This window comes from Fistularia commersonii, chromosome 5 (genome assembly GCF_037954325.1).
Source record: "Fistularia commersonii isolate RoL2024-O1a breed Wild chromosome 5, RoL_Fcom_v1.0, whole genome shotgun sequence".
In the NCBI taxonomy this organism is placed as follows: domain Eukaryota; kingdom Metazoa; phylum Chordata; class Actinopteri; order Syngnathiformes; family Fistulariidae; genus Fistularia; species Fistularia commersonii.
In genome coordinates this window covers 18,625,578-18,636,945 of record NC_141288.1, presented here as the reverse complement: position 1 = coordinate 18,636,945, position 11,368 = coordinate 18,625,578, and the positions used below count along the sequence as shown (strand labels likewise).

The 11,368-nt window shown below is 45.3% G+C and overlaps 1 protein-coding gene across 4 annotated transcripts in view; it reads right to left on the bottom strand.

Moving 5' to 3' along the window:
* Positions 1-1,639: 1,639 nt before the first annotated feature.
* The window catches only part of atxn7l1 (ataxin 7-like 1), a 33,163-nt gene continuing 23,434 nt past the window's right edge, over positions 1,640-11,368 (bottom strand). For 3 of the 4 annotated variants that reach the window (XM_086147141.1, XM_086147140.1, XM_086147143.1), the window contains 4 exons: positions 10,820-11,027; positions 10,040-10,161; positions 8,722-9,249; positions 7,297-8,393 (listed from right to left, as the gene is read on the bottom strand). In XM_086147141.1, the coding sequence (XP_086003267.1) occupies positions 8,045-8,393; positions 8,722-9,249; positions 10,040-10,161; positions 10,820-11,027 (1,207 nt within the window). In that variant the 3' untranslated portion in view covers positions 7,297-8,044. Of the gene's footprint in view, positions 6,687-7,296; positions 8,394-8,721; positions 9,250-10,039; positions 10,162-10,819; positions 11,028-11,368 lie in introns of those variants that run through there. The other variant, XM_086147142.1, reaches the window with a different exon arrangement.

Here is an 11,368-nt window from a genome sequence, read left to right as displayed (position 1 = left end):
TGCATCTCAGAGCCACAAAGCAAAGACGCTGCAAACCGCTGGTTTCATTTCACCAAATGTTCATATCACACTCACTGTAGTAAAGCACAAAAGCCCCACTCAGTGAAACTATTTACCGCATGTCTTCCTCTTCTTCTTCTTCTTTCGGCTTTTCCCTTCAGGAGTCACCACAGCTAATCAACTTTCTCCATCTGACCCATTTCACTCTATCTTCCTGTTTCACACCAACTACCATCATATCTTCTCTCACTACGTCCATAAATCTTCCGTTTGGTCTTCCTCAAGACCTCTTGCCTGGCAGCTCCAATTCCAGCATCCTTCTACCAATATATTCACCATCCCTCCTCTGTACATGATCAACCATCTCGGTCTGGCTTCTCTGACCTTCTCTCCAAACATCTAACATGTGCTGTTCCTCTGATAGACTCATTCCTGATCCTCTCCATCCTGGTCACTTCCAAAGAGAACCTCAACATCTTCATCTCTGCAACCTCTAGTTCTGCCTGCTGTCTTTTGGTCATTGGAACAGTTTCTAGTCAAAACATCATCGCTGGTCTCACCACTGTCTTGCACACCTTTCCTTTTATTCTGGCTGAAAGTCTTCTATCACACAGCACACCTAACACTTTTCTCCACCCATTCCAACCTGCTTGGACCCGTCTGTTCACCTCCTCTCCACACTCTCTGTTGCTCTGGACTGTTGACCCCAAGTACCTGAAGTCCTCCAGCTTCCTGATCTCCACTCCCTGTAGCCTCACCGTTCCACCAGAGTTCCTCTCATTCACACACATATATTCTGTCTTGCTGCGACTAACTTTCATTCCTCTCCTTTCCAGAGCATACCTCCACCTCTCTAGATTTTCCTCTACCTGTTCTCTGCTCTCACTACAGATCACAATATCATCTGCAAACATCTTGGTCCGCAGAGATTCCTGTCTAACCTCATCTGTCAGCCTGTCCATCACCATTGCAAACAAGGAGGGACTCAGAGCTGATCCCTGATGGAGTCCCAACTCCACCTTGAACTTCTCTGTTACCCCTGCAGCACACTGCACCACCGTCTCACAGCAAGCATACATGTCCTGCACCAGTCTAACATACTTCTCTGCCACTCTAAATTTCCTCATAAACTATTTACTGCATATATTTAATGAAATTGCTGTGAGACAAGAAAACCGTACAGCTTTAGATTAATCTTTTAATGGAATTCTAAATTATATATTCATTCATATTCATATATTTTTTTTTGAAGTCCTCTTAGGTCATTTAAACCTTTCCTGTAGGTACATTGAGTTCATCATTCATTTGCAATATCAATAAAATTGACTCACTATTTTATTTCGAAATCTCAGATGTAACCACAAACTTAAGATATATCTTACTGCTGAGGCTTTTGAATAGGACAAAATTGTAAGAAAAGTTTTTTTTTTTCTCCCTAATAAGTGCAAGGAACTTGTGTAAAAATTGTCTTTTGTGTTTGGAGGGGGGGGGCGTGAAACTAGGCAAAACAATTTTCAAGTAAATTGTAACTGACAAGCGAAAACCCTTCCCTGAACAGTGTGGAAATAAATCTAACTTTACAGTGTATTTGGAGATTGTGGCAAAACACAAGAAATGAAAGAAATGAGCGAGTGAGTAATTTGTTGAAATACACAAATCATTTTATGGAACATTCTATGAGAAAACAAAGAAAAAAAAAAAACCCAATCTTTTCTTTAAAAAGCTTTCAATCATTTAATAAAAGCTTGGATATAAGACCATTTTTACAGCAACTGTTAAACTGTTTTGATGGGAAATCCATTTCATGAGCCGATGGAGGAGAAACAGAACACACACTCTTACAAGGCATTTTTTTTTAACATTCAATATCCACTACTTTGGATCATTAAGAAAAAAGAAAAAAAAAAAAAAACATGGTTTCTAAGACCAACTTAAGGACAATATACTCCTCTTGCGCCCGGAGTTACCAGAGACACTTACAAATATATCCTATTTTCCAATATCTCAAGTATCTGTATAAATAGAAGTTGGTTAAAAGATCTGGACTTTATAACAAAGTGCAAAAGAGGGTTTTTTTTTTGAAAATCTCAAACAGCGAGTCACCACACCGGTATCTACATCCATGAGCTTCCGTCTTCATTTTAGCTGCAACAGAGCCGCTCCCGGTTACTAGAAACAGCGAGTCGGTGGCGGGATTTCCGAAAAAGCATCTTAAGTCATTCTGCTCTCTGGAGCTGCTGTGTGATGCGCGAGTTGTTGAAGCCTGTAAACAATTTCATGTAAGAACATCTGCTGGCTTGTCTTAGTAAATGTGCTACGCGCCAACTGACGGCACAATGGACTCGCGCTTCGACAGTGAGATAAGACGCTCGTCCGATCGGAGGGCCGTTAGATAAGCCCACCGACCGCGTCTCATCGTGGGAAGCACATTGAACACTTGGTGGAGCGTTAAAGAAATAGGACTCCTTATGTACAGTTCATTCATCGTTTGTGCCAAGATGAGGAAAACACTCAAAAGCTTCTTTTCTTTTTTTTTTTTTTTCTCCCCACCACAGCAGCCGGTACGTACCGAGCGAGGACGTCAGTCTGAGATCCGCGCTGCCAACCGGTGAGTCGAAATGCTTTTTTTTTTTTTTTTGTTACAGACGTTCGACGACCCCCGGATACATTTTGAACAGCTACGACATTCAGAGCTCATTGTGAGAAAAGAAAAAGAAACAAAAAAACAAAAAAAACCCTCACAGTTCATGGCACTCTTCAAAAGCAGCTTGAATTCACCCATGTTTGGATCACTTTGGACAGGAAAGGAGGAGGAAATACTCACAAGTTTGAGGTTCATGTGTTTAAACTAGAGACCGACCGATACGCGACCTCAAACATTTGATCCATCCAAAGGTTCGTCCGGATCTTTGTGCCCGTCGGGCGATAAATAAAATCTATACACGCCGGTGTTTCGTAACAAACGCGATCTGTTTGCCGAATTTATATTCCCGCCGGGCAACTGGCTGGGAATTTCCCATTAGGTCGAACGCACTTCGTGGTGGAATTCTCTCCATATCTGACGGCGGTTTAGATACTTTAATATCGCATATTTTTTAATTTTGCGTCAACACTCCGAACCTCAGCACCTTCCAAATGTCCAGATGGAAATAAATGCAATTATGCGGCTGGTTGGTAGAATATTCAACAGTGTTTGAAATTAACTTCACCGTGCAGCAGGTCTTTGTGAGCAATAAACAGTAACTGTAGCATTTTTTTCAAATGTACTGCCGTCGCTTTACATCAATATTTAGACCTCTTTAACAACTGTAAAGAGGATATGCAGATTTATGATTTTAACCCGCCAATATCAGGACTGGCTCCAAAAATCGGTCGGGCACTAATTTAAACGCTCCAAGGATTGGAAGAAATTAAACTTCTTTACGTTGAATACAGTTAATGAACAGAGTCATGCACATTTTGAAGTCACACCGGATTCTTTCGAATCCATCCGCGAGTTTTTACGAGCATTTCGGCCCTCGATTCGATATCGCAAAGCGCAACGGCGCTCACGCTTGGATCTCTCTGGGGAGGCGAGATGTTTTAGGAAACGGCTTAAACATTGGAAAAGGGACGAGGTCGAGGGCGGAGCCACGGGCGGGAAAAGGAACGTGTTGGGGCTTTTATAAAGATACTACCCGGCGGCTAGTTTCACAAAAACAACTTTAGTATTTCCGTTACACATGGCGAGGAGGAAGGTGAGGATGCGCGGACATCAACCTCACAGCGAGAACGGCCTCGGAGCCGTGACTCCTATTTTCAGCTCATTATTTTCCCTGGGTTGATTGTTTCTAAAAGGACTAAACGGGGTGATTTATCACCGGGCCTTTCCGGATCAATACGCCGAGATCAAGCTGAGGCTTGAGTTTTAAAGAGGCTCTCCTCTCTCCCGCGGTAAACATAGAACCGCACAATGGGACTTTGGACAAAAATGAATGTTGCGGTCCAAAACGTCTACGCTAGTCTATGAAAAGCCACAAGTCGGTATTCATAAACAGACGGAACATTTCCTTACGTCTGATGCGGCATTACTGATTTCATCTTTCAACGTTCGGTCATAAATAAGATCCTGATTTTTACTTCATTTATTGTTTTTTTTTTTTTCCCTACGGAGTTCGTGCCGGTTTTTGGTTTTACCCTGTTTTCTGGGAAGGAAACAATTTGCAGATTTATTGAATAAAATTTTGAAGCAGTGGTTTCCTGATTCTTTTAAAGGTGACTGCTGTTTTACATATGAACGTTCGGCGTAAAAATAACAAAAGATTCGCAAGGATTGATAAAGTGGTATATAATGTGTTTAAGGTGAATTCGAGGAGGAAAATTGCACTTCAAAACCAAAACCAAAAAAAAAAAAAAAAAAAAAAAATCGATTTGCAAAGAATTGTTCGAAATAAAAGAACGTTTTTTTTTGTTTTTTTTTGACTGATCTTCCTTAGATGTCAAAAAAAGGGTTAAATTTGAATGCCATTAAATTTATATCCGTTTCTATCCAGCAGAGCAGTCGGGACATATTGTCATATCATCAATGATAAGGGGCAGCTGGGTTACAGTGTAGTGTTTTCACATTGTCAAAAATCTTCACACTGTCGTTGATTGACACTTTTGTCCGACGGCGTTATTCACAAAGTCAGGGGAAGAAAGACGGAGGGGGCTACGGAGAAGAAAAAAAAAAAAAAAAGAAATAAACATTTTCACACTCTTTCTCTCCAAAGTTTCAGTAGCTTGCTCAGGTACCACAGTTTTCATGGCATCTCCCAGGTAAAGCATCCGTCCTGTCATTTCCTGCTAGCATCAAGGTGTAAAGGTCACCTATTGGGCTGACAGAAAATAACAAGTTGACCAAAATGGCTGGTAAATAGTGTCCGGTTGAACCCACGGGAACGGGACACAGGAAATGACCAGGCAGTTGAAAGATGAGGGGGGAGGAAGAGAGGGAGATGTACCTGGAGATGATTTTTTTTGGTCAGACAGCCCATTTAGTCGTGCTGGGAGATACTGGAAAAATGAACATCAGGCTATTCAGAGGACTGTTTATATGTTCCATCTGTTCCTCAATGTTTTTCTTTTTTTTTTTTTTTTTTTAAGTTTCCTGTCATTTTGCTGTCAGTCCTTACTATTTCTTGCTTTGGTAAAAATGAAACATCCTGCATACAACATTCTAAGAACTGCCCGTTCACTGCTGGTGTCTGAAACCGCCAATAAATGAAATAATGGTTTCTAAAAAAAAAAAAGAGAAAAAAAAAAAAAATCTGGAAAGTTTTGAGAAACCAGGACACCCTCTTGGATGTTATTGAACACAGACCGAGACAGCAGGCCACAAAGATACTCCCTTCTTTAGCTCATATTTAGGAAGAGGGAACAATTATTAATAAATACAAAAGTAATAAATGGATATGTACAGAATTTCAACAATATCAACCATCATAATACTTTCAACATTGCTTCAAAATTCCTTTAAAATAGAAACAACTATTTTTTTTTTTGCTCAAACCTTAATGGTCAGAAAAACACACACACACACACACACACACACACACACACGCTCGCTCGCAGGCACGCGCACACACACACACACACACACATCCATCGTTAAAGAGGGATAAATTATGATACAAAAACATATCGATCATAAGAATTCCATTTTGGATGCAAGTCCTGACACACAGACACACGTTTGCGTTTCTTGCAACATTTAAACCAGAGGGGAAAAAAAAAAAAAAGGAAAAAAAAAAACAAAAACAGCAACAACAATCTCGGTAAAACATCTTCTTCCTAGATTTAAATACAATGCATTGAGCTGCGCTGCCGGTAACACAGACCGTTCTTCTTGCCTCTGGTGAACAAGTCCTTATGCAGTTAGCAAAGAAGGAAGTCACAGAAAACCAGGGCAGTAAGTGCACTTTGAACACAGGCATGCCGGGGATACAAAGGACGGGGGACCAACTCTGAGAAAAGCATAAAAGACCGCGATGAGGGGAAAAACTCAAAGCTGTTTGATATAAAAAAAAAAAAAAAAAAAAAAAAAGTGGACTGAGAAACGGGAGATACAATTAAGAGCAGGTTTAGGGGAAGAGACGCTGGTTAAAACCCAACTGATCCTCCTCCGTCACCAAAAGAGGAAAAAGCGACCCGGAAAGAGGAGGCATCTGATGTGGTTGAGGGTGGAATCCTACATTCATTGTGTCAGTAGGTCCTTCAACCGTCCAACTCCCGCCTCCCCACCAAAAAAATAACCTCTTTCCTTGTCAGCTGCCCAGAACTAGACGTGATTGTTTGTTTCATAAAGCCCCCCCCCCCTGAAAAAAAACTAAAAAAAAATTGAACAGTGGTAGTAAAATGAAAAATGCCTGGAAAACGAGAGGCTTCTCCTCCTCGGAGGAAGAGTTTGTGGAGAGCGGCTCTCCATCCCGACCCTTCAGAGTTTGAGGCTAAAGGGCCGAAAGCGACCGCGAGACCGGAGACTCCTGTCGCTGCGGGGGAGCCGAGCCGTCATTGGTTCGACCCGGGTGACATCGCGGAGATGACGCTGTCTGATTGGTTGCTTTCAGTGGAAGAATGGTGAGGTCAAAGGTCACAAACGGTGGTGGCCCGTGCAGCTGCCAGACTTTTGTCCGTGAAACAGGCTTCTGTCAGTGATGCAACTTGGCCTGCGGGGAGAGGAAGACAGTGACTAACTAGAGACGAAGCGCCCGCTTCCCTCCCACAATTTCTGCACGGAAACGAGATCTCCGCTCGTAATTAACGACTCGGCAAAATTACGGCGTAGTAAATCGGCGTCCGGTTTCTTGGATGTTTACAATGTTGCATCGTCGCCGTTCTCGGCTGCGCTTTAAATGAGTTCCCCGCCTCCGGAGTCGGAGTGAAATCTCAATTCCCTCGAGTGTTGAGTCAGTCGTCGGAGAAGCCGCCCGTGCCAAGTTCAAGTCCGACTGATTCACGGTGTTTCTTTAGGCGCCGCGGCGTAACAGTCTGGTTTTGTCCACGCATGACTTTGAGTTTTGTTTTGTTTGGTGAAATATTCATAGCCCGGGTCAACCGGGCGCGTCGAGGAGAAAAAGAAAAAGAAAAATCTCGGCGTTCTGGATTTGGGTTTGGGGCGAGTCGCGGAGCCGGTCAGTCTTACGGTCCGAGTCCTTGGGATTCTGGACTCGAATTGTCTGGGGAAACTACCTGTGAAACCCTTCCAGAGTGAGAGGCTCACTCTGGAACCTACCTTCAACACTTTAGGCATGCAAAGGATTTTAAATTTATTCATTTTTTGGGGGGGGGGGGTTGAAAAATATGAATTTGGTGCTGGTGAGAACCCACTAATGATACCTGCTGGATTCTTTTTAAGAATTCTGGTGTGCAGATAATGCGAGAAAATACCAGGCCCAAATTCCCAAATTCAAGGTTTGCTTTGTGTTTTTGTCTTGTATATTCTTGTTGCCTTTTTTTTTTTTAAAAATCACAAGCTGGAATTACAAACATTTGATCTGATAAAAAGAGGTCATTCCAGGCTAAAGTCAGGCGTCACTAAAACAGGGCGGAGCTGCGACGTGTTGGGTTTTAACTCTGACTTGTCTGCTGCTTATTTTTAGTCTCGTCGCTCTGAAGTGACGAGAGTTGCAGCGGGCAGGTGTCGCACGGCTCCCAGCAGGTAGCGACCTCGCCTCTCGGCTCTAAACTTCAACGGCTTTTTCATCGTCGTCGCCTCTTTGTAGTAATCTTTGTAATCTTTGTAGTTAACAGTTAAGACAATTTATATTTCATTGTATTTCTTATTCTTCCTCCTTCCTACTATTATCTATTACTGTTAGGTTTTTACTTGAAACTCTGGCACAACAATTTCCTTCGGAATAAATAAAGTTGTTCTCATCTCATCTCATCTCTGCGATCACGTTTTGTTTGCGCGCGCGCTATTAAATGTTAGCCTGTTTTTCTTTTGACGTCCGGAAGGGCCGCGTTTGTGCTTTGTCACGCTGTCGTTATTTTCCAGCGGGGGTTGAAATCACTCCGGTCTATCTTACGGGACGTTCCCCGAGCAGCGGTTAGCGGCTGCGTCTGAGATCCATCTATCACGCCGGCGCAGGGGTCGTCCTCCTCTCCGCGCGACACCTACTTGTCTCGGGGCCTCCGGGCCCGAGGCCAGAATCCTGCCGCTCTCATTCCCTTTGCCGAAGAGGCTCTCCGAGCCGGCCGGCCTGCTCATCTTGCTGGCCTTGCGTTTGTACGAAGTGGGGCTCCTCCTCTTCCTCCCCTCTTCCGTTCCGTCGTACGAGGCGGGTCCGGAGCCGGGGGCCGGGGGCCGGCCGGGGCCGAGGGCCGGCTCCCTGCTGGAGGAGAAGGGCGTACCGGTGGTCCCCGGATTGCGGCTGGCGAGGAGACGAGACACGGATGACACGCCTTATCTTCACAATGCAGCGGGATTTAAATTCACGCGCAAAACGGATTTCTCTTGAGATTTTCACTTGCCGCTGTGACATCGATCACTCGTCCTCGGGTGATTATTCTGACGCGCGCAGAGTTACCTTCGGCACAAGTGGCTACCGTTCATTTCAATGGAGAGTTTTCATCTTAACCGCGAGGCGCGACGTTATTAAATGAACAAAAAGCAGCCTGAGACAAAACCCTCCCGTTCAAAGGACGACTTCGTGACCCGGTATTTTGGCGTATCCAGTCCACGTGACCTCCAGCACTCACCCGCTCTGAGAGTTGTGGCTCTGGGAGCCGTCGGCTCTGGACGACCAGCCGCCGTCGCCGCCCCAGAAGCCGTTCCCCTCACGCCCGGGTCCCTTTTTCCCCGCCAGGCCGGCGGCCGCCCCCGCCGGACTCGGCAACGGCGGGTGATAGCTGCTGCCGTTCCTCCTGTGAATATCCACGGTCGGGAGGGACGACGAACTAGAAAACGAGGAGTAGGAGGAGTTTTTCCTCTTCTTGGGTCCGGCGGCGGGGTCCTCCGCCTCCTTCGACGGCGGGCTGGCTTTGTGTGCGCTGTTGTGGGCTTTTCCCGCCGCGGGGGCGAGGCACGGCGGGGCGTCTCTGACGGCGAGCGGCCCGGACGAGGACGCGGACTGAGGGAAGGCGACACCGCGGGAGACGTTGGCGGAGGAAGAGTGGAGGAGCGGAGAGGTGGCCGAGGCGGGACGGGGAGGGTGGGCCTGCGGGGAGGAGATGGAGGAGGGACTGGAGGAGAGGGAGAGGAGGCTCTCCACAGCTGGAGGTACTTTCCTGAAACGACCACGAGAGCGGTGCATTAACACGGGCTTTTTTAAATATCATAAAAAACAGCAAAACGTCGACTTTCCGGTTCCATTTGTTCCTCGTGACTCAATTTGCTCGTATGTCCTATTCAATTTCGCCACCGGAATGAATGGAAACGCTCTAAATCCGTTCCAGAAAAATCCGTTTAAATCCGTTTTTAAACAGGCTCATATCTCATCTCAAAAAAGGCAATGATAAAAAAAAGATAAAAATAAAATAAAAATATTAATTAATTTTAAAAATAATAAACGCTCTAAATCCGTTCCAGACACCGTGTTTTTAAACAGGCTCATATCTCATCTCAAAAAAGGCAATGATAAAAAAAAGATAAAAATAAAATAAAAATATTAATTAATTTTAAAAATAATAAACGCTCTAAATCCGTTCCAGACACCGTTTTTTTTAAACAGGCTCAAATCTCAGATTAAAAAAAAAAGCAATGATAAAAAAAGATAAAAATAAAATAAAAATATTAATTAATTTTAAAAATAATAAATGAATAAATCCGTTCCAGACACCGTGTTTTTAAACAGGCTCAAATCTCAGATTAAAAAAAAAAGCAATGATAAAAAAAGATAAAAATAAAATAAAAATGTTAATGTATTTTAAAAATAATAAATGAATAAATATATTAATAAAAAAAAAAAAAAATCGTCTGAGCGACGGTCTGTATCTCGGAAACCCGAGTCGAGCTTCCACAATATTTCTAATTGTCGTCCGATCGGCCGCGTGCGCAAGAATGCAGAAACACCCTCACCTCCACATCTGTGCATTGAGGTGCTTCTCCACCATGCTCTGCAGCGCCAGCCTCATCCTGTCCCACCGCCGGTCGAACACGAAGTGGCCCCGTCCCATCAGCCGGCTGCTGAACACACACAGCTGGAGGCACAAAGAGAAGGAATTCCAAAATGCGACCGAGGTGAAGGACCGGACGCGACGCGACGCGATGCGACGGACAAGTCGGAGAGAGCCGTCGATCAGAGCGGGTCTGTGTCTCGCTCGCCAGAACAACACGGTTGTGATTCGATCGGTGAGTCGGGAGTTTCTCTGCAGCCTGCCGTCTGCCATTTGGCAATAATGATTTCAACCTAGAAAGGAAATTACACATTTCCTGAAATGCTGAGGTGAAAATAATTCAGGTCAACTGGTTCGGAGATCAGATTACAAAGAAGCACTTGAAGATTTTTGGATAAAAAAAAAAAGAAAAACAACCTGCGAATTGACAACAAAATGATCCCCTGACTTTAGAAACGGGTTTCCTCGTTTCTGTTCCATTTTAAGTTTGCCATCGTCCAAGCAGCACACGTTTCCGTGAAAGCAAAACTCGATCCGTTTCCCCGGCCCTGATGCAGCCCTGAACACTAACAGCGTCGCAGCTGACCAGAGAGGCATTCTTCAGCACGGCATATTAAAGCTCACACACACACACACGCACACACACGCACACACACAAGGCGGGGGAGGCATCGGACTTGTGTGGAAGGTGTTTATTAACTGCTAAATTATCTCCTGCTGCAGCATTAGCGCCCGGACTCACCCCTAAAGGCTGCGGATGGCGAGCGGAGAAGTGAAAGGCGGGTCTGTCCGGATCCTCGGGAGTCTCGGCTTCAGCCTCGTCCCCAGAGAGCCGGCCGCCGTCTTCGGCTGACGTGGGCCAGGCGTGGGAGGAGGGCTCGGGGTTCGGGGCGGCGGCGTGCGGCGCGGGCGCCGGGGGCAGAGGGCTGGAGGTGGAAGTGCCTGGAACCCTGGAGGGGATGATTCCAGAACAAGTTAGGGTATGAAGGGCGAGGACAGAGGGGAGAATATGGAGAGTAGGAAGACGTGAGGTTTGGTGGCATCAGTGCTTTCTAACCCGCTTTCCTTCTGCACGGCTTCCTCCTTCAAATCCAAATGAGGAAATGACTCATGACCACAACTCTTTCAATCGTCAGTTTTTCGTGCCTAAAAGCGCCCCCTGGTGGCAGGGACGCAAACAGAAAGTACGACCTCCTGCCCGACATCTGGTTCGTTACCGTGGCGATGTGCGAGGATCGGCGTCATAAGCGCGTCCGATCGGCGGCGCGGCCGAGACGAGCAAATATTAGCG